At 41.9% G+C, this 27,950-nt stretch overlaps 2 protein-coding genes across 3 annotated transcripts in view; both read left to right on the top strand.

Annotated features, from left to right (window-relative positions):
- Positions 1 to 18,976, top strand: part of ptpra (protein tyrosine phosphatase receptor type A) — a 28,725-nt gene extending 9,749 nt beyond the window's left edge. For both annotated transcript variants that reach the window (XM_066645359.1, XM_066645360.1), the window contains exons 2-23: positions 2,986 to 3,032; positions 3,885 to 3,971; positions 5,523 to 5,846; positions 6,452 to 6,490; positions 6,733 to 6,817; positions 7,634 to 7,707; positions 8,263 to 8,399; positions 9,117 to 9,207; positions 9,618 to 9,694; positions 9,795 to 9,831; positions 9,998 to 10,095; positions 10,387 to 10,506; positions 10,652 to 10,818; positions 11,344 to 11,479; positions 11,616 to 11,765; positions 11,978 to 12,071; positions 13,251 to 13,327; positions 14,222 to 14,356; positions 14,521 to 14,646; positions 15,118 to 15,269; positions 15,593 to 15,728; positions 15,957 to 18,976. In XM_066645359.1, coding sequence (XP_066501456.1) covers positions 3,893 to 3,971; positions 5,523 to 5,846; positions 6,452 to 6,490; positions 6,733 to 6,817; positions 7,634 to 7,707; positions 8,263 to 8,399; positions 9,117 to 9,207; positions 9,618 to 9,694; positions 9,795 to 9,831; positions 9,998 to 10,095; positions 10,387 to 10,506; positions 10,652 to 10,818; positions 11,344 to 11,479; positions 11,616 to 11,765; positions 11,978 to 12,071; positions 13,251 to 13,327; positions 14,222 to 14,356; positions 14,521 to 14,646; positions 15,118 to 15,269; positions 15,593 to 15,728; positions 15,957 to 16,031 — 2,409 coding nt within the window. In that variant the 5' untranslated portion in view covers positions 2,986 to 3,032; positions 3,885 to 3,892 and the 3' untranslated portion in view covers positions 16,032 to 18,976. The remainder of the gene's footprint in view (positions 1 to 2,985; positions 3,033 to 3,884; positions 3,972 to 5,522; positions 5,847 to 6,451; positions 6,491 to 6,732; positions 6,818 to 7,633; positions 7,708 to 8,262; positions 8,400 to 9,116; positions 9,208 to 9,617; positions 9,695 to 9,794; positions 9,832 to 9,997; positions 10,096 to 10,386; positions 10,507 to 10,651; positions 10,819 to 11,343; positions 11,480 to 11,615; positions 11,766 to 11,977; positions 12,072 to 13,250; positions 13,328 to 14,221; positions 14,357 to 14,520; positions 14,647 to 15,117; positions 15,270 to 15,592; positions 15,729 to 15,956) is intronic.
- A 6,613-nt stretch (positions 18,977 to 25,589) lies between these two features.
- gnrh2 (gonadotropin-releasing hormone 2) lies at positions 25,590 to 27,144 on the top strand. The gene is made up of 3 exons (XM_066645702.1): positions 25,590 to 25,727; positions 26,780 to 26,863; positions 27,106 to 27,144. Exons 1-3 carry the CDS (start codon positions 25,590 to 25,592, stop codon positions 27,142 to 27,144), a joined length of 261 nt encoding a protein of 86 aa, XP_066501799.1.
- The last annotated feature ends 806 nt before the right edge of the window (positions 27,145 to 27,950 follow it).

Here is a 27,950-nt window from a genome sequence, read left to right on the forward strand (position 1 = left end):
TGTGTGTATATATATATATGTATATGTATGTATGTATATGTGTGTGTGTGAGCACACTGTCTCTCTCTCTCTGTCTGTTAATAGGTTGTTGCTCATGAATCCCTCTGACTAGAGACCATGCAGCTATCTGGAGCCTGTTAAGGGGGTCTGCTCACTTGTGATCATATCTGAAGTTATCATATCTGATGAACTGCATGTAGCCTGCTGAGATTTCCATTCTCTCTCTCTCTCTCTCTCTCTCTCTCTCTCTCTCTCAAAGCAGACATTGCTCACAACAGGAACTGTTTGAGCAATAGGTTATGGTTGCTGCCTCTGCATAGGTGCATTGTCATGCTGAAAAGCATGTTCTCTGTTCACCTCATGAAGTGCCTCCTTAAAAACTTATGAAACTGACTCCCACTCTCTCTAGCTGTTCTGCTGCCTATTGTACAGGCAGGACAAAGCCCACACTCAAATCAGGGATGCTCTGCAACTTGGCATTGTGCAGACGTCAGATAGAGTTGGGTTGTTTTTGGTTTGGTTTAGTTGGTATTGTTTATATAGGAATACATTTTAATTGGAATTTTCTGAAAACTCTTACCCCTGTTGATCTGCACATAGAACACCTTTGTCTTTTACTCACCTGATGATTATGTGGTGAGGTAAATATTCAGCAGTTGCGGTTACCTATGTATTACCTATGTAATGTTAGGCCAGGTAAAGCATGGATTAGCCACGCTTATCCACTGCTGCTTCCTCTGCGGAGGCTGCTCACAGGCCTTGAAGCTTTCTTCATGTCTGCAAACACTGATGAGTGACAGAAGGGCAGAGTTACACTGAGCGAAAACCAACGTGGCCCACGGATTAGGACTGGGATTATGACAGCCCACTGTGAGGGACAGCTCTGAGAGAAATGCAGGGATTACAGCTGAGAATCATCAAGTGACACAAAACCAAGTAACTGAGCCATCTCCAGCGTTCAGTCTAATCCTGTCTGCAACTGATACGGGCGGTCCCTCGAAGAACTATATAAACATGCCTGTGCCGTGTGTGTGTTTGTGTGACACAAGGTGATATGCTGGTGGTAGACAGTGTGTGGGATTTCAGAGCTGAAGTACCCTGCCGTTCTCAGCAGTGATGGAATTAAGTTCAGAAACACTGATTTAGATATTAATTCTGAAAATCTTGAATATTAAATTATTATTATTAAAAATTAGTTTACTGTTCTGCTAACGGTCCTCGTACTTTGGTCACAGTGATCTATCCAAAAAATGTGAGGGGCCACGAGATGAAATTCTGTTCCGTCTGTATATATGTATGTGATTTATTATTTGTTTTATTATTATATTATTAACATTTTAAATCTCATTTTTACTAAAACTGTTCTGCAGGGCAGAGACGCACAGCTTAGTGGTTCCTTATACTGTTCAAAATAAAGTGATGGATCTGCAGCTCTGTCTGCGCAGACTCTGACCTTTCCCACTTAATCAAAGAAAAAAAAAAGCTGAAAGAAACGAGCTGATGCTTGAGTTGGCGATGCTTCCAGACATTGGCACTATCAGAAAGAACATACCAGTGTCCGGATTCATGGGCCAAGTTAGAAATGTAATGGAGGACCCACAATGTGCGCTTTGCGATGATCTTCTATCAAGAGTTTAAATTGTTTAAAAATGAAGAGGCATCTTAAAACAAGACATCACAGTCAAGTATTTGTGCGTGGGTGTGTGTGCGCACACACCTCTCCTTCTGTTTCCTCTGACGTGCCTGTGGCCTATGTAAGATCTGAATGTCTGATTGAATTTCTTTACTTATTTATTGAATTGTGCTTGTTGTTGAAAAGAAGGCTTTACAGTTGTTGCTTCTTAGTTTTTGTATTCTGTTCTATGGTGTTGTTAATGCTGGAGGGGTGTGTGTGTGGGGTCACAAATAGAGATGCATGAATACTGATACTGGTATCAGGTATTTACCCAATAGTACGTTAATTTACTCCTCCTCATAATCACAAACGAGGCTCTGATACCTTGTGTTTAGTGCACGTTGCTGCGCTAATGAGCAGACATCTCAAAATGTCCGCAATCTGGAATTATTTCACAATCAGTGACGGCAACCCAAGCAAAGCAGACTGCAGGGAGAACCCAAGAGCAGTGAGTATGCTGCGTTCGATCAAAGTGTATTTTCCTCCTGGGAAATGTTTTCCCGTTTGTGAGAGCACTGTTCATTCAAATTTTCTCTGCTTGCGAATTTTGAATTGGATCCAAAACCATAGATCAGGCTGCTGCACTGAAAAAAAGTGCTTAAACATAAACACTCACAGGTTGGCGCTTCCCAGCCGTTATCATCTAACAATAAACTGTCTTCCCAAAGGTGCACAACACTGTGCAAAGGCATATCAAGGGCTTGTTGCATCTCATGTTATTAATATAGATAAATACTTTATTGATCCCAGAGGCAAATTCAAATTATTGGTGGTGTAAATGTGGGGAAATGAAAAATAAAGAGGGACAGTTCCAGAAATGAACAAAATTCCAGAATGAAAAATGTTTTAATAATAACTACACTAATACACATCAGTAGTCCTGATTGCTTAATTCTAAGTAAGTATTGGCATTGGTATCAGCAAGTCCAAAAATACACATACTAATACTAGAAAAAATGGTATTTATGCATCCCTAGTCACAGGAATAAAAGGTTAAAATCCACTGCTGTAGTCATTGATTTTGTTTACAGAAATCCTTGATGGTTTAGGACAGAGCTGTGTGATTTCAGACATGTTATTTGTCCCAGAGATGGTTGTGATGAGAGAGTCTGTGTTAAACGGTGTCCTGCAGCAGCTCGTCACCCTGTAAAGCTCTGTTGGAAATGAGTGGGACGAGTCGCCACATGTCAGCAATGTGGTGGAAGTTAGCAAATTCATCCGTTTCAACAAAACATGCCTTCAGGGCTGAGCAAATTAAAGAAATGCTCTGCAAAGTTGTGTAATCTCTCTCTCTCTCTCTCTCTCTCTAGGTCATCATTGTGCGAATGAGTGAGTGATGCACAAAGCTTTTTTCCAGGTAAGTGAGCTGTCCTAAAAGAAACAGAGTAGCACTGATGAATCTGGCTGATGGGGAGCAGATACAAGTGAGGAAAGAGTTGCAGCTCTAAATACGTTATGGGTTTTACTTTTTACTGAAACTAGCAGCACAAAGGGCCCATCAAAGGATTCTGTTCTGATTTTTAATATTACATATCTACTACTACCTGCTTGTGTGAGATGTTTTCCATCCTCTTTGCATGTTTTGCAGAACCATGCTTCTGGCGATTAGCCAGGGTTTATTCCAGTAACCAGTCAACAATGTACGTCTGTTTAGTTCAGCTGCTTTAAGTTTCACCCATTGTGGTTCAGCTATCCACACAGATTGTTTAACCTACGTAGAAAAGCATGAAATGAATAGGAACACACTGGAGCTGCAGCAGCACATGAACCTAAAATCACTGCCGCCCCCAAGCACTTTGGACTATGTCCTCTGGCATGATGGGGCTCCATCCAAACATTTAGCTTGGAGTTATGGTGCTTTTCCACTGCATGGAACCTACATGACTCTACTTGACTCAGCACGGCTCTTTTGCTTCTCCACTGGCCAAATCTGGTTCCTTTTCCCTGGAACCTGGTAGGCTTTCGGTGCAGAGTAGGTACTAAATGGTGACGTGTAAACCCTGCAGAACACTGGCAAGAGCCATGTCAGTCACCACGAAATGCAGAGATCATTCAAATCCAGCACAAACTCGGCTCTTGTAAAATCTCTCATGTTACAGCAGCTTTCACATTTTTTTATCGGACTCACAACAGCAGCTCAAGTACAGCCAAGTACATTACAGCTAGATTAACATAATATATTCTCTTTCTCTCTCTCTCTCACTTTCAGAGGGTAGTATGGATTTGTGTCCCCTGCTCCTGTTTTTGGCTGGGGCCTTGGTGGCCCTTAACTTGGCCCAAACAACCGAATCCTCAAGTAAGGTTTATTTATTTATTTATTTTCCTTCCTTTTCCATGCAGCAGCCTCTGTGATCTGTCTGTGCTATAACTAGTGCCTCAGGGACTGGAATCCTAGATTTGCCACAACCACAAGGAACAAACACTTTCTGAAGAAGTTAGCCTTTTTTTAAACACCAGTAAAACTAATGTTTGCTTTGTGAATTTTCCTGAAACATTATTTAACTGACTGTTATATATTTACTAATTTCAATTGTTCAGAAAGAGCATTGAATATCTTTTGAGATATTGGCGATAACCATGTTCTTAAATAATGAAAAATACTTTTATTAATTTCAAGAACATATCATTTCATCTGTCTGTCTATCTATTGTTATTTTCATTTGATTATATGTATATATTATATGAAATAAAGTTAAGTAGGACAAATATAACATTTTCAGACATTCAGAAGAAACTACAAAACAAGTGTTTATTTTGTACACAACCGTAAATTACAAAGATTTTGACATTGTATAAATTGTGTATACATCTACCCTACAACTAAAGTGCAGAAAATTTAGTTTGTGCAAATAAACAGCAAACAAAAACAATTATACAAAAATACCCTTAAAGTTTTACAGTAAGGAACTAAACAAGTACAGAATAGTTGCGATGCTGAGTCAATGTTAGAGCACACATTGTCTGTTGAACTCTCCTCGTGCCTTTTTTTTTTTTTTTTTTTTCTAAACTTTCCACCCCTCAACTGGGTGCTTCTGCTTGAGGTGGTGAAACATATTAGTTGTGTTTCCTCATTTTGTTGTTTACAGGCTTTTCTATCTTACAATTACAATGGTATGTTATATATCTGATATTTTGTAACCAGACCATCTCCACACTACTGAAGTCATTCCCCTTTTGGAGCAAATTCTTCCACCACCGAGCAACTTTCTAACATACTAGTCGCTGTGCCTAAATGACTCGTGTAATGAACGTAGACCATATTACAAATAGCTGGATGACATCATTACATCCGAATTTCACTATTATTACAATGTTAAAAATGATTACAAATTATAGTGGTAGTATTGTGAACGATGTGATAAGGCACAGCCCTAGTTTATTATGTCTGTATTTTTTCAGATGCAAAGTTTGTAGATGATTTTAGCTGTAATCAGTGTAACTAGAGCTGGATGATATGGGCAAAATTTATATCACAATATATTTCTTAATTTGGGTCAATACGATATAATTCAGATATCGATACGGACAATAAAAAAGCCATAGAAAAACTGCCAAGAACTAAAAGCAACATGACATCACCATCAGACAACAACCTCTTGGCTTTGTCCACATTAATATTCTTAAACTAACTTTAAAATGTGTGCAGTGAACTGACGACAGTGCCCTGTAATGTAGTGACAGATGCTGTAAATAATGTATATTGAAAATGTGTATAAAAATCATATCATTTTTATTGAAAAATTGAATAATTGTCCAGCCCTAAGTGGAACTGAATGTTGTTTATTGTACAGTGAAAGTACAGAACATGCAAATGATGCTAATCTACTTGTATCACTTTCACAAACAGCCTCCAAACCCCCAGATGCACCCGGACATGGCGCCACTACACCCTCTGCTATCTCCACCAAAGCAAACTTGGACAATGTGACCAATACAGACTCCACAATATTCTACCTCACTTCAACTCTGGCTCCATCTACAGTTTCAGAGCCCACGTCTACTACGTCTGCACCAGTAGAGAACACCCCCACCAGCGAGAGCGAGGTTCAGGGTAATAATGTCACTTCTACAGCTACTCCTACATCTGGGACTACCACACCAACAGCCGTGTCCACTGAGACTATCTTCGAACCTTTGTCCACTCAGTCCACTGACTCCATCACCACAACAGGTACGGTGCAGGTCTTCACACACCAGGAGGCCTCTGTAAAACTTCCCACATAAAAATAAGTGAACACATCTCTATAGAGTTCCAGAGGGAACTGCTAATTTTAGTGCTCAATTTCTGATGTGCCACAACTTTTCCCACATTTTGTGTTTTTTCATTTTGTTAAATTCAGCAGATCTATGTTACACTGAGCTGATCCACATCTGCGCTCTTCCCAATCAAATGATTTTTCTTTTTCTATTTGGTCAGTACTTGTATGAATTATGATTGTGGGGAAACACTGTTTTTTCTGTTTTGTTTATGATCAGAAGCTCTACATCTTTTATGGTGGAATAGTATGTTTGAGGATAAAAACAACTGTTTGTACGTGGGTGAAGTTGAAAGTTTTTATTCACTCTTTGAATTCCCACAGAAAGTCATTTGTACCTCAAGTTGTTTAGTTTTGTAGCAGTTTAGCGGTCTGTGTTTACTTTCATGCAGTTAGCTCTCTGATGCTTTGGCATCAGTTCCACCTTAAATAATCAGAAACAGCACTAATAAGTCAATATTATCCACCTAGGGAGCAGGATTAGAGCAATATCTTCATCTCTGTTCATGCTTTTACACAGGTGGAAATACTGTTGATGGAGGAAATGGAGTTGGAGAAGGTAAGACTTCTCATATTTCATGTAAATATTGTTTTTAATATGTTCCCTTTTCTCTGCAGGCTCACTGAGTGTGATGTGTGTTTATTAGCAGGGGGTGTTTTATGGCTGTTTATTCATTTGTACAAGACTCATTACCTGTTTCCTGTTTTATAATTTCCTCCAATTCATCAAAATCAGAAATATACAGATGTTCATTAAAACATACAGGAGTGTGTTTGACTTTTGTTTGGTCTCACATGCAGACGACACTGCAGTCATCGCTGTGATGGTGGCTTTATCTTCCCTGCTGGTCATAGTCTTCATCATCATCGTCCTCTACATGCTCAGGTCAGAACGGGAGCATGAACAAACTTCAGTTGTCCTTCACTCAGTCTCTCTCTCTCTACCTCCACACAGCCATACACACATTTCACACTTGGCTGGGATGACACTTTACGAATTTTGCCCGATTTTGACACGATTTTCTTGTAGCCTACAATGTTCCAGTATCGGAATCGAATATGAGGAACGGTCGTGTAGTGTGACATTATCAAAGATCAGCGATGTAGCATTTGTGGTGTTCCTTGATGATGACCAATAGGAAGACAGAGCACTGTCTGGCACACACATGTAAACGTGGAGAAGAGAAAGGGAGGCTGCTGGTGCAGCTGTCAGGTGGGAAAATAAAAACAAAACTGAGCAAATGCTCTTGACATGTAGCACATTACCTCAAGTATTTGCAGGATAAACAAGTGCATACTGTTTTCTTCCTAACACCCAGTAACGGGTTCACAATCGTTTTTTTTTCCCCTTCTTTTTGGAACACAAAACCACCAACATAACACGCCGCTCTTCTGTAGCCATGATTGATAGTTTCTTGACCCGCCTATGTGGCGAGATCTGACCTCGTGCAATGATGTGGATTGAAGAATGGTCCATGTTAAATGTGTAGTGTTGCCAGTCTCCGAAACAAAACATGGCACTAATTTACAGTACTAATCTGACATGGTGAACGCAGTGAAAGTTTGTGTAGTATGATCCCAGCATTAGGAACTCTCTCTGCTGGAGCCAGAACTCATCCTCCGGTGGGTTGTGCAGCAGGGGGCTGGTTCTCAGACTTAAGCCTGGCTCTCACCGTGTGGTTATTGTGTTCTTGTGTGACAGGTTTAAGAAATACAAGCAGGCAGGAAGCCACTCCAACTCCTTCAGACTGACCAATGGCAGGACGGACGACACAGGTGCCAGAGAGGGGATTGTGGGTGGGGTTGAGGGAGTCCTGTGTGTGTGTGTGTGTCTGTCCCCTTCATTCAGTCAGAGACCACACTTCATTCATTTCCTTTCTAGTCAAACAATGTCTGGAAATCTGGTCACATACTGCTCCACTCTGTTCAGAATGACAGATACAGTAGAAGTTTTTTTTTTTTTTTGGAACACTGCAGTTTGAAAGTGGAAATGCTCAACCAATGACCATGACAGGCTGTTCAGTCAGGACATACCCTCTAACATAAACACCAAACACTTTAAAGTTGGGTTTTTTACAATTGGTCTGCCAAATTGAAAACTTCTTAGTTGCCCAAGAGTTTTGTGTTTGTGTTTTTTAAGCCTAGCACATTACAGCTAGATTAACATATTTTCTCTCTCTCTCTCTCTTTCTCTCCCCCCTCCCTGGCCACCTTACCTTTTTTTGTATACTCACCCATTCATCTGCTGAATGGTATCGGCTCTCTCTCTCCCTCTCTCCTCCCATTCCTTCCCTTTTTTCCTCGTCGCTCCCTTCCTGTTGAACCTCTCAGAGCTTCAAAGTGTGCCACTATTGGCCCGCTCCCCAAGCACTAACCGGAAGTACCCGCCTCTTCCTGTGGACAAGCTGGAGGAGGAAATGAACCGCCGTATGGCTGACGACAATAAACTCTTCCGGGAGGAATTCAATGTAGGCACAAACTCTCGCGCGCACAAACACTACTCACTGTGATCACACATGACCCATAGACCAGGTTCAGCCTTTGCCTCTGCTTGTTTACATCATGACCCACTCCTCAGTGCTGCGTTAATTTGCAACAGCATCCTTTCCCTGAAGATTCAACCATCTGAATCATTCCAGAAATCTGCTCTGACTGCGGAATACACACTGCATGGGAATTTTCCTTTTCTACTGAGTTCTCCTAGATTCATGTAGTTATAGAGCTCCACAGAGTTAAAGTGAGCTCCTCAGAACCTAACAGCTCCACAGAGTTCAACAGAGCTTCGCTTTCACAGAGCTCCCCAGAGTTAAATTGAACAGAGCTTTTTAGAGTTTCTCTGTTTCAAGGAGCTCCACAGTGTTTGAGTTTAAGAACTACTCAGTGTTAAACAGAGCTTCTCAAAGTTTCATTATTTCACAGAGCTCAAGAGTTTGAGATTCTCAGAGCTCCCCCGGCCTTCATGTGCATGTTCAACCAAATGCAGGCATTTTGAGTGAAAATGAGTGAAACAGTTTGTACAGAAAACACTTCTGCAGGTTTAATAAACTATTAATTGTTATAAAAATTTTAAATATGACTTGGGTTTATGCAAAAGCTGAAAATTACAGAGTTTTGTGGTTGGTGATTCCCCTAACACCACCTCTACAGTGAAATCTGATTGGTCTGATCTCTCTCTATCGCTGCAGGCTCTGCCAGTGTGCCCCATCCAAGCTTCCTGTGACGCTGCCTCCAAGGAGGAGAACAAGGAGAAGAACCGTTATGTCAACATCCTGCCTTGTGAGCGCACACACTCACACACAATCACACAGGCAGAGATGACTCATCCTTTACTTCTTTGTAAAGCTCACATCAGCTGCACAACTGTAAATTGATGTAAATAAATGTGATGTGAGGAGCAAATGTGGAAAATCTGAACAGATATTTAAACAAGTATCAATATTGCTATTTTTTCCAAAGTGTGTGTTACAGTGTAGTATACTGTTATATACACAGTGTAACTGGGACAGGATCTGATCCTTCAGAAGAGGCACAAACCATTAAGTCTCTTCTGGCCTTCTTTCATTATTGATAATTAAGTGCTCCCAGCGTTTACATGCTACATGAACGTGAGTGTAACAGCAGTCGTGTAAATGATTTAGGAGAATAATGAAATTAATTCTTCACCTCACTCTTTCTCATTTTCTCAGACGATCACTCCAGGGTGCACCTCTCGTCTCTGGAGGGTGTTCCAGATTCAGATTACATCAACGCCTCCTATATTAATGTGAGTTAGAGTTCAGGCCAGCTATTACCCATCACAGACCTCATCATAGAGAGACCTAATTTCTACTCTTCAAACCCCCACCCCTTTTGTCTCTTAACAGGGCTATCAAGAGAAGAACAAATTCATAGCTGCCCAAGGTAAACCTTTCAAAACAAATCTTTGACGATCAAAAGGATGCTTTGATATGCTGAATGATATTTATCTCTTTTTTTTTTTTTACGTGAAGTACTGGGACACTTGGAAGCATGCAGATTCTCCATCCTAGTCACTTGTTTATGTCTGTGTTTGCTTTGTTTTTGTCAGGGCCAAAGGAGGAAACTGTGAATGACTTCTGGAGAATGATCTGGGAGCAGAACACTGCCACCATTGTGATGGTAACCAACCTGAAGGAGAGGAAAGAGGTATTCTGCCTTAATTTTAGAACAAGTATGTTGCAAAAATTCTAGCTAGCTCTCTCCATGGCAATCCCATCGGAAGCTAAGAAGCTCAGTCCTGTGCTGAGGAGCTGCTAACAAAATGGCTGCACCATTCTGATGCATTCTCTTGATTTTTCGGTCAGTGGAATGTTTGTGTAGGAAAAAAAATAATAATGAATTTAAGTGAACACTTTGCTCACTGAAGGGGGCCGAGTGTAAACTCAGAGGAGATGTGTGTGAAGGTGATGATGATGATGGCGATATTGTGTGTTGCAGTGCAAATGTGCACAGTACTGGCCGGACCAGGGATGCTGGACATACGGGAATATTCGTGTATCCGTGGAGGACGTGATGGTGCTGGTTGACTACACTATCCGCAAATTCTGCATTCAGCAGGTACTGTAGCTCCTCCAAGCATTTTCTTGTACATCTGAAGCCTACCATCTATAACCCAGCGCACCCAGGGTTCACTGACATTGTATTGGTCTGGAAGCTGGGAGGAACTTCATGCCCCAATTTACTGTGCTCCCCTCCCCTCCAGGTGGGCGATGTATCAGGGAAGAAGCCCCAGAGGTTGGTCACTCAGTTCCATTTCACCAGCTGGCCCGACTTTGGCGTCCCTTTCACGCCTATTGGGATGCTTAAGTTTTTGAAAAAGGTGAAGACGTGTAACCCGCAGTATGCCGGACCCATAGTGGTGCACTGCAGGTAAATAAAACCAATATCCTCTCCGAATCACCAGGCTGCCCACTTTTAATTTCAGTTCCTGTTTCATTAAGTACTGAAACCTAAATCTTTAAACCCACCAACAGTAGTGGCCCTTGAGTAAGTCTTTATCAACCACCGATACTGTTTTTGCACCATGACAGTTATCACCAGATTCATTGTAGATGTTTGGACAAACAGGGTTTGAGTCTAATTCAGTCATTCTGTAGAGCCTTTGAGAATAGCACAAAATGCACAGAGAGACTGAAATTAAAGCAGACGAACAAGGATCAGGTAGTATGATTGTGCAGACAATATCATGGGTGAGGGCCCTTAAATATGAGGACACCTCCTGCGTCAATTGTGGAGTGCCCTCTTGTGGTCAGATAGTAAAATGCAGATTTTGAAAGGAAAGCAGTCAGGCCGCTGGGTATTTACTTATTTATTTATTAATTAGACGTGCCTCAAATTTACTTTCATTTCTAATATAACTTTGTCTTTCTCTCTCTCTCTCTCTCTATCTCTCAGTGCGGGTGTGGGCAGGACGGGCACCTTCATTGTTATTGATGCTATGTTGGACATGATGGGTGCTGAGAGGAAGGTGGATGTGTTTGGCTTTGTGACACGGATCAGGGCTCAACGCTGCCAGATGGTCCAGACAGATGTCAGTCCACAAACACACTTACACTCTGTAGTTCACACACCCCTCCACAGTTTGGTTTACTCACCCCAACACTGAGGAGTTAAACCGGTTCCTTTTTTTAACCTGAGATTTTCTCTCCTGTCCCACTTTCCCACAGATGCAGTACGTTTTCATTTTCCAGGCGTTGTTGGAGCACTATCTGTATGGAGACACAGAGCTGGAGGTGACTTCTCTGGAGTCTCACCTGGCCAAGCTCTACGCACCCTTACCTGGAGCTGGTTGTGGGGGCCTGGAAGCTGAGTTCAAGGTAGGGCTTATCAAACAGGGAGCCTCCTTTTGTCCTCTGAGATAGGAACAGGAGCTAGCTGTTTCTCAGCTGTTTGCCTGGATATTGACCCCTGGTAATGTCTAGGACTTATTTACTCACAACATGGGTGTGCTGTACAGAAAATAGTTGATTGTTAAAATGAAGGCTCTGCTGCAGAGATCAAGATAACTCTCGCTCTCCATTTTCTGCAGAAACTTACCTCTATAAAGATCCAGAACGATAAGATGAGAACAGGGAACCTTCCTGCGAACATGAAGAAGAACCGAGTGCTGCAGATCATTCCATGTGAGCTGTGTGTGTGTGTAGATTTATGTAAGGTATATGTGCGTGTATTGGTGGTGTGTGTGTGTGTGTGTGTGTGTTTTGAAGAGCATCAGTTTTCAATGTCTGATGTTATGATGCCCTGAATTGGACATTTCTGGACACACTTGGCCAGAATGACATGCTCAGATACCTATTTTCTGCCACTGCTTGTAGGTTGCTCAGATCAGCGTTAAAATGGTGGGACTATAATTTAATGCTTTTCTTCAAATGTCTGAAGATGAATTTGTGGCCCTTTTACATTAATGTCATCAAGTGCTTTTTCTGCATACTATTTTACATACCATTTCCAACACAGATGTTCTCAACCCTGGGTCTGACGTATTGATGTACGATATGATCAGTATCTCGATTAATTGAACATTTTAACTCGATTACAATTAATGATCCATTATATTATTGTTAGACTTTGCCCTTATATTTCACTGACAAGGCTACTGTAAATGTGCTCAAGTATATATAATGGATACATTTTTTTCATCTTCACTACATTCAAAATCCGAACAAACAGCAAACACCGTATTTTTCTTAGTCAGCTTCTGTGTTTAGGTTCTCCTCTATGTTGCTTCCATGTGGTTGAATCATGTTACTACATTGTTCAAGAACATACAGTGGGGGACATATTAATAAATAAATAAAAAACGTAAATTAAAAGTAAAATCAATATAGGCAGGATTACGTCAATTAGAAGATCTGAATGTCGGTTGTGATTAATTGTCTATTAATGGTCCAGTCTGGAGAGCCACTACCCTGCTTTTTGTAATATTCTCACACACTATAGTAGTAAAGCACATACTGTAATTCCGTAAGGGCTGCTGAAATACTGAGCTGCTTGTATCAGGTATGCAGGGGAGCTCTTGAATGCTCTGGACAGTGGTAAACAGAACCAGGATTGAGTTCTCAAGAAAATTTGTGCGCTGATTTGTTTAAAGGGGAAAATAAAGTGTTTTAATCTTGATTAATGGTTCCTATTGTCGTTGACATGATGAATGTAGATTTGAACACTTTGTTGAAAATGTGTTTAAACCTTTCTTCTTGAATACTATGGCTTTAGTAACGCTAACCATTTCTGCATCCAGATTGAAATATTCTCTCTCTCTCTCTCTCTCTCTCTCTCTCTCTCTCTCTCTCTCTCTCTCTCAGATGAGTTTAACAGAGTAATCATCCCAGTGAAACGTGGAGAAGAGAACACAGACTATATCAACGCCTCCTTTATCGACGTAAGTCCGAGCAGGATCCGCATGCTGCTCTGTTGGTTAGAACAGGCTCTGATTTTTACATCATTTGCACATGAAGTATTATACAGTAGCGCAGTTACTTCAGGAAATTAAGCTGAATTAAATAACTGCACTGATTTAATGCATTCCATGTGCTCATATGAAAATGAATCAAGCACTGTATTTCTCAGGGTATTGGTCAGCACTCAGATGCCTCACACTCCTCCAACAGACCACACATGGTGGGCTGGTGCTGGAGCCCTTCTGAAAAGGTTTGAGAGAGTGCATTTTTTAGTGCTGAGGTTGTGTTACAGCGTGTGGAGAGAAGCGAGTGAGAGGAGATGATAAACATGTGTGGTTCTTTTTTTTTTTTGGTATTTCCCCCTCATTTTCATTGATGGCTCACTAGCTGAATCAGCTCTCCCCTGCAGCTGTAGAGGGGTTGGGGTACGTTTTGGCTAGTGTGTTACCCTAGCAGTGCTACAAACACCGATTACTTTTAGTGTAATAGGAACCATACTTTATTCTCACCCAGGGTGTTTTTGTGCAAAGAGGAACACTCTGTATAATCCCCTTTGGTTTACTGCACCCTGAACCATCGATCAGGAATCACACAAGGAATTACATCACTGAGAATTAGTGGGGGGTATACAACAGCCTCCTATGATCAGGAGATGTTGATGTGATGCCTCAGCTGTCTGTAACATGGAGTCCAACAGAGCAGAATCATCCATTATTTATCTTAACATAATTTTGGGCTGTTTGTGTCCTGCAGGTTTATTAAGTGAACCAGAAACTCACTGAGGGCTGTATTGAAAAAGACGGAGCTTGCTCTGTGCAGAGAAAGGAAGTACTGCCTTCAGCCTTGTTTGTTTGTGTGTGTGTATGAATGTGTAGGGCTACAGACAGAAGGACTCGTATATGGCGTGTCAAGGACCTCTCCAGCACACTATTGAGGACTTCTGGAGGATGATCTGGGAGTGGAGGAGCTGCTCCATTGTTATGCTGACGGAGCTAGAGGAGAGAGGACAGGTAAAGGGAAGCACACTTGACACACAGGTGTTACTCAAGTGAAGACAAAACGTTTTTATTATCTTTAGTAAATCTTTGTAGTCATTTGTGTTGTGGCAATGACAGTTGTTTTAACACTTGTGTATTCACTGTCTCTCTCTCTCACGCCGTCCCTCTCTCTGTAGGAGAAGTGCGCTCAGTATTGGTCCAGTGATGGGGTGATGGTGTGTGGGGACATGTCAATTGAGTTGAAGAGAGAGGAGGAGTGTGAGAGCTACACTGTGAGAGATCTTTTTGTGACTAACAACAGAGTGAGTGAATACACACCACAATACTGCCACACAGAAACATGTTAGTCCAGCCAGAGTTCTCCTGTCTTGTTCATTTAATCGTTCTTCTTGCTCTTACACTTACAACTGCTTCAAGAAACTGTCAGTAACAAAAAAAGGCACTGAGGAGTAAACCTAACCTTCACTCAGAACTTGCAGAGAACGCCTGGCAAATGCTAGGAATCACAGCTCCAGCTTTTTAAAGACCTGTGGAGACATGACCCCATTACAAGCCTTATTACTCAATACAGATTTTTACTCAGACCGTATTGGACTCTCTTGACGGTTCACGTTCGTTAATGCAGGCAGGAAAACGCATCACACTCACACTGCATGCCCATGAATCAAATACTTATAAATCCGATCTTTACAGATATGTCCACACTGCATTAAGGCGAAAAAAACAGATTTGAGTCGCTTTAAGCTGCTAACTCTCACTCTTGTTTTCTATAGGAGAACAAGACACGGGCGGTTCGTCAGTTCCATTTTCACGGCTGGCCAGAGGTAGGCATCCCTACAGACGGCAAAGGGATGATCAACATCATCGCTGCGGTCCAGAAGCAGCAGCAACAGTCTGGAAACCATCCAATCACTGTGCACTGCAGGTGAGCCAAGCACACTCCTTCATTCTCAGCTCATTCTATGCATCCGTCCAAATGGAAAGAGCACCGTGGGCCTGTGAAAGGAATCTTTTGACAAGTCTTTTAATGTGGAGAGTCGAGGTCTGTAGTCCTGTGGCACTCACGGACCTTGGAACAATATCTTGCAGCGCAGGACTAAATCCCAGTGTCCTGCGTGGGAGCAGGCGGTTAACCAGTCCAGTGACCGCGAGAGCGGGACATAAACATGTAGAAAAATCTGGCAAGAAATTAATAAACACTCTGTTTTTGTATATTTACCTCTAAGTGTGTGTTTGTGTGTGTTGCAGCGCGGGGGCAGGTCGCACAGGGACGTTTTGTGCTCTGAGTACAGTTCTGGAGCGGGTTAAAGCGGAGGGCATTCTGGACGTCTTTCAGACAGTGAAGAGTCTCCGACTGCAGAGACCCCATATGGTGCAGACACTGGTGAGCACACGTACAAACACTGACTAGCCACGGCAGGATAGGGATAGACTGGTCTGTGATTTGGGGTAAAGGCCAGTCGTTCCACAAAACGTAAAACTGTTCAATAGAATAGAGGTGACTATTCCTGCTGAAATACCCTAATATTAAATTATGTTTAGTAATGCATCCCATTATCCTTCCCTCACACCCTGAGGACTGAAGACTACTGTCTGTGTCATCTTTTTGCAGGAGCAGTATGAATTCTGCTACAAAGTGGTCCAGGAATACATCGATGCCTTCTCTGACTACGCCAACTTCAAGTAGGGATCCTATGGAGTCGTGACCCTACTGAGTGGCAGATGTCTCTCTCTCTCTTTCTTTCTTTCTCTCTCTCTCTCTCTCTCTCTCTCTAAAATAAATAAGAAATACACACACAAACACAGCACAGCAGTGGGAGATGCTTCAAATGTGATCATGGAAAAGGGAACAGAACCAATGGGTCCGAAGAGGATGAGAGAAGAGATTTGTTTTTGTTCAGACAAGGACAAAGGAAAACAAGTCAGAGATGCCTTCTTGAGTATTTTGTACTATGGTTCTTGTTAATAAGCCCCTCATCCTTTGCCTCTCCAGATGTAAATACACATGTCCCTTTTATTATTTCAGCCGCAGCTCTGGCTGCCATTTTAGAGTGACTTTCTGCTCTGGTTCGCACATGGAAATCTCCATGAGCCCAGGTTGGGGTTTGAGTGGACCATGAATCGTGGGGTTTCTTCTGCGTGTTTAGGACTTGACCTTCCTCTCATTCTGCGGTTGAGTGACGGACACTTTTTGACCGCTAAATGCTGTTTTGCTGTTGCTTGCAGCCATGTTTTCGTGTGCAGGCTTGATGGGCATCTAAGCAACAGCACGCACACACAAACACTCACACATTCTTACTTAAACATATAAGCAACTCATTAGAACTTGTTTTATTTTGTTGTATTTTGGATGGAGGGTCCGTTGATCAGAGACCATCTGCCAGCACCCCCCTACCCCACCCTTGCCCCATGGAACCGCAGCACTTTGTAGTGGAGGGACTTTTTTTTTCTGCCTGTGATCCTTGTTGGAGGCCTTAGATCTGAAGAACCAATACCAGTGTGCGCCTGCTGTCTGTCTGGTAAAACTGCATCCTCTGATCACTGACCTCCATGATGTGCTAGCACAGTTTGAGTTCTGGAGAAGAAGAAGCAAATGAGCAGAGCTCAGAAGATTGCTTCTGTGTTTGTTTTTTGCGGTGGATGAGATGCTGTTTGCGTCATTACCCCGTGGTCAAAACTAATCTTGGAGGATGTACACCAGAGGGGGTCTTGACACTCAAGGCTAACCAGTTAGCCAAGGAACCTCAATCTTTCACTGCAATGTCTATACGCTGCAGGCCTGGACACATTCAGATTTATTTCAGAAAAAAAAAACAGCCATGCTGATGCACATCAACACAAGTCCAGCCACAGACCTGGAGCCTCTGAAGGCAAAGAAATCACTGTACAAATCTAAAGTCAGAACAATCCCATCAGTTTAATGCTAATAATTAGTTGGGCTTCAGTAGCCTTTTGACAGTTCACTGAGCCACTCAAAGCTGCCTCCCCTCCCCTCTCCTCCACTTGGACACCAGTCATTGTTTGCTCGTTTACTTGTTTACTCGTTTACCTGTTTGTTTGCGACTCGGCCCAAGGCTACGAGGTAATGGAAGAAGCTGAAGCTCCGGAGGGAACAACTGTAGGTTTAGGTCACACCAAATGTTTGTCCAGTGCTGAGACGCCGGGAACGTGGTGGTATCTCAGGTGTGTGTATTTGATTGTACACAGATAGAATGTTGTACACAGTAGTGCCCAATAACCAGACAAGTTTAAAATTAGAAGCACTGTGGCCAATCTCTGACCTCTTCAGATTAGTGGTCAGTGAATGCTTGATATTAGCGCTGTATTTAAAAACCCCACAGACATTAAACGATGCAGAATTTGCATGTTACTGATGAATGAGGTGGTGTAACATTGTAAATGTCTTGGAGACAGATTTGGTCACTCCATGTTGGTGGTCAATGTGATTAGATTTTTTTTTCTTTCTTTTTTTCTTCCAAACACAGGGCTCCATTTGTGTTTAAAGGCAAAAGGTTTTTTTTTTTGTTTTTTTTTTTTTAAATAATTTTACTAACTAGAATTTTCTGAACTCTATCTGTATGCAAGACCATTGATCCCTTACCACACCCTTAAATGTAAAACACTGTGCCAACAACATTCTCTAGGGACTGTCCCATTCCCCACACAGCCACTTGTAGCAAGCTCTATATATAGTCGCCTCTATATTCATTTATGTCCATTTTTACTTAATCATTTGAACAAAGCAGCTGTCTTTCACTTTGTGGGTAATTTTCTTGATGACGTGACCAATAGAAATGCTCAAATTTTTTGGAACAAAATCTTTTTTTAATTTACTTCCATTTAGGTAAGTTAAGAAGATTTTGTCCTTCTCCCGTAATCTTACTGTTTTGGAGATAAACTCTTTCCTTTGACAGTGACTGATATATCATTTTATTATTACCCCTCCACCCCAAACACAAAACAGGTGGTGCCCGCCCAGTGGCCCACAACCACAGTCTGGAGCAAGTGCCTCATTGTTTCACTGTTTAACCCGCCGCTGTTCGACTGTTTACAGCCTCCATTCCACTGGTCCCAGTTCTCAGAGGCACATTCACACGTGTTCACATCTACAGAACCACTCCCAAAATCCCCTGTTCACCCTGGAAGCTTCCGCTGCGGCGAGAGAGAAATCCGATGTCCTGTGAAGCATCCGTTCCTGTCACTGTCTTTTCCAGTGTGGTGCTTTCTCAGTTCCCAGGACTCGTCTCCCCAATTCCCCGTTCTCCCGACATTTAAATTTTTTTAAAAGGACAGCCCTTATATATAATTCCTGTTTATGCATCATCCTGTGTACATAACCATGTTATTTATATGTCCCCACCCCCAACTCTGCTGCGTGCTCTTACTCCTTCGTTAGCTAACCTTTAGGAAACCATTCCGGGACCATTCTCAACTTGTAGTGTTTTGTTTTTATTGTTATTATTTTTTTTTTAATTCAATAATGTCTTAAAATTGTTTTTTAAATTTTCATCTGTTTGTATTTCTAGTGTTTTTGTTTTTCAGAATTTGAATATATATGTATATAATTATATATATATTATAAAATGATATATAATTATATAAAGCCAAATGGCCTTTCTACGCAACTGTTCAAACCCAATAAAAAGTGCTTGAGATTTTAGCACGGTGTGTCTGGTCTGGGTCCGGGTTTGGTTTTATTGGGCCTTAGGTTTGGATTTGTGGTTTATGTGTTGGGGATCTGGGTTTGTTTCTGTGGGTCTGAGTCCAGGCTTAAGGTTTCTGGGTTTTTGTTTGTGGTTCTTGTTTGTATCTATGGTTTTAGGTTTATGGGTCTGTGGGTTTGGTATTGTCTGGGATAGTGTTTAGGGGTCTGGGATTGAGGTTTGGGTTTATGGGTCTGGGGTTTGAGCTTATAGATACAAGTGTGAAACATCAACCAGATGTGCATATAGTAGCATTGTGCAAAGAGTATAGGAGCCAGAATGTGCAATAAATATCAAATCCAATGTAAATGTCTATGACATTATAATAATTATATATATTTGGGGTTGTATGGTGGCACCACAGGTAGTGTCGCTGTCACAAGGCTCCAGTGTCCTGGTATTGTGGGTTTGAGCCCAGCTCCAGGAGCCTGTTTATGACAAGTTAGGTGTGTTCTCAAACAACACATGCTGGTAGGTGAATTGGCTACTCAAGTGACCCTAGGTGTGAATTTGAGTGTGTTGCCCTGCAAAGGACTGGCGCATATATAGTGAACACACTACAAAGACAAGATATTTAATGTTCAATCGGATAAACTTTGTGTTTTTGCAAATATTCACTCATTTTGAATTTGATGCCTGCAACACATTCCAAAAGACTTGGGACAGGGTCAACAAAAGACTGGGAAAGGTGAGGAATACTCAGAAAACACCCGTTTCCACAGGTGAACAGGTTAATTGGAAACAGGGAAGTGTCATGATTGAGTATAAAGGGAGCATCCCCCAAGGGCTCAGTCGTTCACAAGCAAGGATGGAGCATGGTCCAACAGTTTAAGAACAACGTTTCTCAACGTACAGTTGTAAGAAATTTAGGGATTTCATCATCTACAGTCCATAATATCATCAAAAGATTCAGAGAATCTGGGGAAATCTCTGCAAGTAAGCAGCAAGGCCGAAAACCAACATTAATTGCCGGTGACCTTTGATCCCTCAGGTGGCACTGCATTAAAAACTGACATCACGGATATTACCACATGGGCTCAGGAACACCTCAGAAAATCATTGTCAGTGAACACAGTTCGTCGCTCCATTTACTAGTGCAAGTTAAAACTCTACCATGCAAAGTGAAAGCCATATATCAACAACACCCAGAAACGCCACCGGCTTCTCTGGGCCCGAGCTCATCTGAGATGGAATGACGCAAAGTGGGAAAGTGTCCTGTGGTCTGACGAGTCCACATTTCAAATTGTTTTTGGAAATCATGGATGTCGTGTCCTCCGGGCCAAAGAGGAAAAGGATTGTCTGGATTGTTATCAGCACAAGTTCAAAAGCCAGCATCTCTGATGGTATAGGGGTGTGCTGGTGTCCATGGCACATCTGTGAAGGTACAATTAATGCTGAAAGGTACATACAGGTTTTAGAGCAGCATATACTACCATCCAAGCAACATCTTTTTTCAGGGACATCCTTGCTTTTCAGCAAGACGATGCCAAGCCACATTCTGCACATGTTACAACAGTGTGGCTTTGTATTAAAAGAGTGCAGGTACTAGACTGACCTGCCTACAGTCCAGACCTGTCTCCCTTTGAAAATGTGTGGCACGTTATAAAGCGCAAAATACGACAATGGAGACCACGGACTGTTCAGCAACTGAAGTTGTACATCAAGCAAGAATGGGAAATTCCACCTACAAAGCTTCAACAGTTAATGTCCTCAGGGCCCCAGTGCTTATTGAGTGTTGTTAAAAGGAAAGGTGATGTAACACAGTGTTAAACTTGCCTCTGTCCCAACTCTTTTGGAACATGTTGCAGGCCTCAAATTCAAAATGAGTGAATATTTGCAAAAACAATAAATAAAGTTTATCTGTTTGAACATTAAATATCTTGTCTTTGTAGTGAATTCAATTGAGTAAATGTTGAAAAGGATTTGCAATCATATTCTGTTTTAAATTATGTTTTGCACAACGTGCCAACTTCATTGGAATTGGGGTTGTAAGTAGTAAAATTGTATAATATAAAATATAATGATATAAATCTCAAAGTGCAAGTTTGTATATAATCATAATATTCATAGTAGATTATACAGAGTGAGTCAAAAGTTGCAGGGAACCTTTTATCTGAATACCCCAGCAAGTAATGGGTGAGCCATGTTCAGAACATGGCTGCCATCTTGAAAGCCGCCATATTGGATCAAGGGCATGTTTTTTCAATGAGAAGGTGGTCATGTAGCATATCAAAGAAATAAAAGAATGTCCTGTGACTTTTGACACATCCTGTATAATAAACCTGTATAGAATATTGTGATTATTTTCATATATAGAATATATATTATAAACATGTGCAATGGGGTTCACTGTGCACAGTTCATTCCTATTGTGCATAGGCAGAAGATGTAAATGCCAGGTATAAATCTACACATACAGTTAGTCAGGATACTCTCAAAAGGATTTAATGCCCCACTCTGTGGGGGTATTTTGCCTGTGTTCATGTGCCACAGGTTAATCTGCCTGTCACTCTGCTTGTTGTCAGTGCTGAGAGGTTTGTCTCAGACATTTCCTGAGCTGATGAGGCTGTAATGGGAAAGTGCTGAGGAGCTTTATTCTGTTGCTGTCAGTAGTGAGCTAAGTTAATTTGACCTGGTAACAGGAAATTAGACCCTGTCAACAGTTCAACACGGTCATTGTCTGTAAGCGCCACGGTGTGTCTGGAGCCTACCCGGAATCACTGGGCGCAAGGCAGGAACACACCCTGGAGAGGGCGCCAGTCCTTCACAGGGCAACACACACTCACACCTATGGACACTTTTGAGTCGCCAATCCACCTACCAACATGTGATTTTGGACCATGGGAGGAAACCGGAGCACCTGGAGTTGTGTTGGAAAACACACCAAACTCCTCACAGACAGTCACCTGGAGCCGGACTTAAACCCACAACCTCCAGTTAACTAGAGCTGTGTCACTGCGACACTACCTGCTGCACCACCGTGCCAACCAGTGGCACACCCTGGGCCTGACCACTGCACACTCTTGGGTAGTGTTGGAGGTTGATGGTCATTTCTATGTCCCCTACACAGCTCAGTACAGCTCTCCATTCTATGGCCCCTTTATTCATTCATTTATTCACCTTCTGTAAGCACTTTATGCTTCAAAGGTCCAGAGCACAACAGGCATCACACTAAAATTGTAACAGAATTGAGAAGAAGAACACTGAGATTCCTCAGTCTAAGGGGAGACTTTTTTATATAAAGTGGGTGCCATTTTTATATAATGCTTCTCAGATTTAAATTAGCACTACATAATAGTTTTATCTTGGAATTACAGCTTCAAAATTATTGTGATGCTTCACTGACCTGTAATAGAGCTTCTGTTGTTGTTCAGCACTGCAGAAACTACATTATGTACCTTGTTTATCTTGGAGGGGAGGAAACCACCTCTCCACCCCCACTGTAATTACATAAGGGGGAGCCCCAGGAAAAAAAAAATCTTACCTAGTATTCCTCTAAGGAAAAAAGTTAAGTGAGGAAAGAACTAATAAATCCTTCCAGTTTCCACCTGACGTAATATATATGTGTGTGTGTGTGTGTCAGCAGCAGGAGATTAGATCAAACACAGGTGTCTGTGGTGTTTAAACACAGAGACAGGAACTCGATCGGTGTCTCACACACAGCAATTAATCTGAGACACATTAGCACACACAGCGTCCTTCACAGTGGTCAGAGGGGTCACTCCACAGAGCCAAGGTCTTACAGCAGAGAGGAAATGAGAGGTGAGTTTAATTAGGGTGATGTGCTGGTCAGACCACCAGAGGGAGACACCTCACACATTAATTACACAAGGAACCCCGAAACCATTCCAAAAACTACAGCTGTCCACTTCAGCAGAGATCACATCTGGCCATGCTCCTTCATTCACTTACTAGCTTCAGTAAGATTAATAATAATACTATGGTGCCAGCTGTGTCTTTTGTGCACTAACACACCACCTCCATTAGTAACTGTCCACTTGGCAGGAGGGCAAACCAATATGAAGCAGCAAGTTTACTGGGTTCCCACAAGATGATGGGGAGCTCCTAGGGTGTCTGGTTTGTGGGAGCACGTCCTCCCTGGAAGAACTTGGTCCTCATTCAGGACTAGACAAAGAATTTCCCTAGAGACCCCCCTCACTCACACAATCACTAATGCACACACACACAAATTAATTAATAAATATATATACTCCCACACTCACAAACATTCATATATACATTCATTCTCACATTACATACATACTTAATCACACATTAATACTGGCAAACTCTATATGGCCAACAGTATTTAATCATTGAATTCAGGTGTTCCACTCACTTCCACAGCCACAGGTTCATAAAATCAAGCATCTAGGCATGGAGACAGCATCTACAAACATTTGTGAAATAATGAGTCGCTCTCAGAAGCTCTGTGAATTCCAGTGATAGGATGCCACCTGGACAACAAGTCCAGTCGTGAAACTTCCTCGCTACTAAATATTCCACAGTAAACTCTCAGTGGTATTATAACAAAGTGGAAGCAATTAGGAACAACAGCAACTCAGCCATAAAGTAGTAGGATGCGTAAAATAACAGTGCCGGGTCAGAGAATCCTGAGGCACATAGCACACAGAGGTTGCCTACTTTCTCCAGAGTCAGTTGCTACACTAAACTTCATATGGCCTTCAGATCAGTTAAAGAACAGTGCATAGAGAGCGCCATGGAATGGGTTTCCATTGCCATGTTGCGTTCATGTGGTTGTTTGGCAAGGTAAAACAATAAAATGGATACTCTCAAGATGTCATGTTCACCTCCATTTGAAAGCAGAGTTTTTCGATGTGTCCTACTTCAGCTTCCAACTTCAGAGGATGTTCCTGCGGTGCCTCCTAGTGGGAAACATGTTTTTCTGATAAAACCACCTCCACTTTAATGCAGCATTACATCACCAATGGACTCTAGAGGAGTGGAGACATGTTTTCTTTGTTTGACAATTGCCAGGAGAATGGTACTTTTCTGTGCCAAGTGTAAAATTATGGTGTGGGGTAGTTTTTAAGGAGCTGGGCTTGGCCCCTTAGTTGCAATGAAAGGAACTCTTAATGCCTCCGCTTACCAAGAGATTTTGGAGACTGTGAGCCAGGCTTCTCATCCAATATCAGTGTCTTCAGTGTATCAGTATCAAAAATTCCCATAAACACACCCCTAAACCTTGTGGAAAGCCTTCCCAGAAGAGTTGAAGCTGCAAAGGCTGGGCCAACATTATATTAAACAATATATATTGAAATGGGATGTTCATATGCGTTCAAAGGCAGATGAATGATAACGTTTGGCAATTAAGTTTACATACTCACTCATTCAATCTCAGGTAGGAGCTTCTCCACAGGGGGCGCTGTTCAGTGTCATTGTTTTAATTATGGTAGAGATTCTCTTTTTGGATGTTTCCATCAATGACTCACAGCTAAAATTCACACGTCTCTACACGTCATTCACTTAGTGAGTGTGTGTGTGTGTGTGAAAGGTCAGGACAAGAGGTCTCATGGGAGTGAGCAATGTTTGAAGATGATAATTGGAATTGAACGTATGTTACGCACTCAGATCCCATCCCAGAGGAGCTTCTCACGTGTTGTGTGTGTGTTGTGCATTATAAATAAGGAGGAGGGATTCAGGGAAGAAGTGTTGAGCTTCACTTCGACCTTTCACATCTCCAACCCAAAAAGGCTACAGATAAAAACCTGAAGCACCAGGAGGGAAGCTCTGTCAGACCTGCAGCTCTCTGAGAATCAACCACTTACACCTGATCAAACCCACCTGCACAGGACCACCGGATTGACAGGTTAACACCTCCGGCTGTAAGTCTCAATCCTATTCCTCTGTATACAATGCAGGAGTGTTTACAAATGATGAAAGGGTTAACAGCGTAGGGAAGTTGTCTGGCTGTTGTTTGGGCATTTAAAAACTTGTATCTCCTGGCTCTGAGAAATGTACACTGACATTAAAATATTTTAGTAAAAAAGATAAATATTGAATCTTAAATTACGTTGGAAATAACTTATTTAAAAACAGTTAAATGAAAGCCTTCCTCCCCGCTGTTGCCCCTTGTCCCCTTGCTCAGTTCACCCCAACGGAGCTCTGTGTGATGAGTAGATTCCTTTCTTCGATTGTATGGTGTGAACATGTGTATGCGTGTGTATGTTTGTGTGTGTGTTCTAGAATGATCCTTGATCTGTGAAGAGAAATACTGCTGCCGCAAAACACACAAATCAGAGGGAAAATGTTTCAGGAGCCATTCATTCGTTTGTTCATTAATTCATTCATTCATTCATCTCCTGTAAGCACTTCATCCTGAATGTGTCATAGTGTGCCTGAATCTCACCCAGAATGCCCATTAACTTTAATTATTAGCATGATTAGTGTCAGTTAAACAACACTGCAGTATTTATTCATTTAACCCCTCTCTCTCTCTCTCTTTCTCTCTCCCCATCAAACTTTCTCCCTCACTCTTCCAGTATCTCTCTTTCTCTCTCTCACTCTCTCCATCTTTAGTGATGGTGTGTGTGTGCAGATTGGTGCTGGTGGTCTCTCTGGTGCTGTGTTTGGGGGTGCATTTGTCAGTCTCTCAGCACTGGTCTCATGGCTGGTATCCCGGAGGAAAGAGAGAGATCGACTCCTACAGCTCCTCAGAGGTAAGGCAGCTTGAATAATTCCTTAGGGTCTGAACCCCATTCAGTGACCACAGGCGTCCACACAGCTCACAGTTACTCCGTCGCTTCCATCCCCAGCCGTTTAGCCCGAATCCTAAGGAACATGTGAGACCTGGTCTCCTCAAGACCCTCCCCATCAAAAAAACAACAAACAGCTTCCGTCTCTGAGAGAGAAGAGCACCAGCTCCACTCTCTCTTCAGTTCTGACCACATTCACTGCTGTCTGTGTCCATCTGTCCACTGTGAGAATAACAGATCAGCACTGTGGGCCTGAAAGGACAAGGAGCAGAAGAAAAGAAACCCTCAATGATAAAACACAAATCAAATAAGCTGCTGTTGTTCCTTAGAAAAATGGACTGACCTCAGCATCACGGGTTTGGAATTCACTCAGAGCAAAAATTGTTATTTCAACTTTTATTATTTCACAGTAAACTCTGAAAAGCAAAATTGTATTAGTTTCTGGGGATTGTGAGTGATGTTTGTTTAGATAAAAAAAAAAAATCAGCTTTGTTTTCGGATGCTGGTTAGCGTTCCTCTTATTTGTAACTGTACTTTCGCCTGGAGTTGTCATCAGTGGATGATCTCTGAATTTCAGGCGGGACTCACTGTTAATAAAGCGTTTATCTTACTGTGGTTACAGACTACGGATGAGCACCTGGACAAATACTTACAGTGAGACACTGCTGAATAAAAATGTCAGGGTTTATGTTTACTTACATATTAAATAAACACCAACCTAATCCAAAATTCACAAGTAAAAGCCAGAGACTTCCGGACCACACTGAGAAACAGAACCATAATTGCTGTCCTTTGGTCAGACTTTGACCTTAACTGTAAACACACAGTGACTGTGAAGGGGTTTCGGATAAAGTGGCCAGTGAGTGGAGGTAGAAGGGGTGTTTCGCATAAAGTGGTCAGAGGGTGAATCTTAACGGCAGGTGTTTCTGATAGAGTGGCCAATGAGTGGAATTAGAAGGTTTTTTTTAAAAAAGTAGCCAGTTAGTGTAATTCATGATCTCTCTGTGTTTGGTCAGATGTCAGGGGAGATTAAACTGTGTGAAGCAGGAGAATGCAGCTATCTGAGACCCCTGAGGACCAACGTCCTGAAGAGCATCCTGGTGAGAACTCACTTTTTATTTCTTCATCTCATGTTTATTTTAAAGGAGGCGTAATCTTTAATGTTTTACTTGAGGCATTTTTTTGCTCTGTGTTTTCAGCTTGATGTATTCTCTTAGTGTTGTTTCTGGTTTTGACCCAAAACACACATTACACAACCTCCAGAGAAACACAGCAGAGTTAAATATCCTTTGATTCCTGTTGTATATCAGTGGACCTATTGTTTATCTGCTTGCTTCAACAGCTGGATGCCCTGATGAGGGAACTTCAAAAAAGGAAGTGACATCACACTATGCCGCGTCTGCCTTTATCTCTGTAGTGCAGTGTTACCAAGGAAGGCTCTTTGTTTTTACATTTATGTTGTAATACTCCTCCTGAGCTCTCTGTTACGTCTGGTGTGAATCTCCTCTGTTCAAGAATTGTGTGACCCTTCAGCACTTCAATAAAAACTTTATTTTGGTACTCTGTCTCTGTGAAATTAAGACCTGTGGGTCTAAGGAAAGTTTTTTAAGAGATGTCATCTGAGCTAATGACTGATCTCTGGGGGCAAACACAACTGAGTTAAGGTTAGTTTAAACTGTGATGCAGAAACAAGTTTTTCATTTTTCTACTTACTTGGACCTACACACTACTGCTTTAACGTAAACTCAAGGCCCTAGGCACAGATTAGCAGCTATGCTAGGCCAGTTATAGAAACAACTTGTGAACAAAGGCAGAGGACAGCATGATGTTTCGATCTATGACACAATATATGCCCCTGAAACTAAAGTCAAGGTTAGTTGGCCCTGCTCAGGGCTCTATATAATTTCAGAAATACCAGGTTACTGCCACCAAACAAGTCTAACAAACAAGTGTTAATATGTAGCTAGCTGTGGCTAAATTGCAGCATTATAGCTAAAAAAAAATCTTAATACACAAATAAAGCAAGGGGAAAAAATAAACTCATTATAATAAGCTCACACAGCCGCCATAATGTGACAGTAATTAAATCAAATTTATTTACAGAAAAAAACAGCACCCTCCTCTCCCCAGACCAAGCAAAACCAGTTTAGGCAATTTATTCCCTCCGAACAGGAGGTGGCGCTGTGT

This window comes from Hoplias malabaricus, chromosome 15 (assembly GCF_029633855.1).
Source record: "Hoplias malabaricus isolate fHopMal1 chromosome 15, fHopMal1.hap1, whole genome shotgun sequence".
Taxonomy (NCBI): domain Eukaryota; kingdom Metazoa; phylum Chordata; class Actinopteri; order Characiformes; family Erythrinidae; genus Hoplias; species Hoplias malabaricus.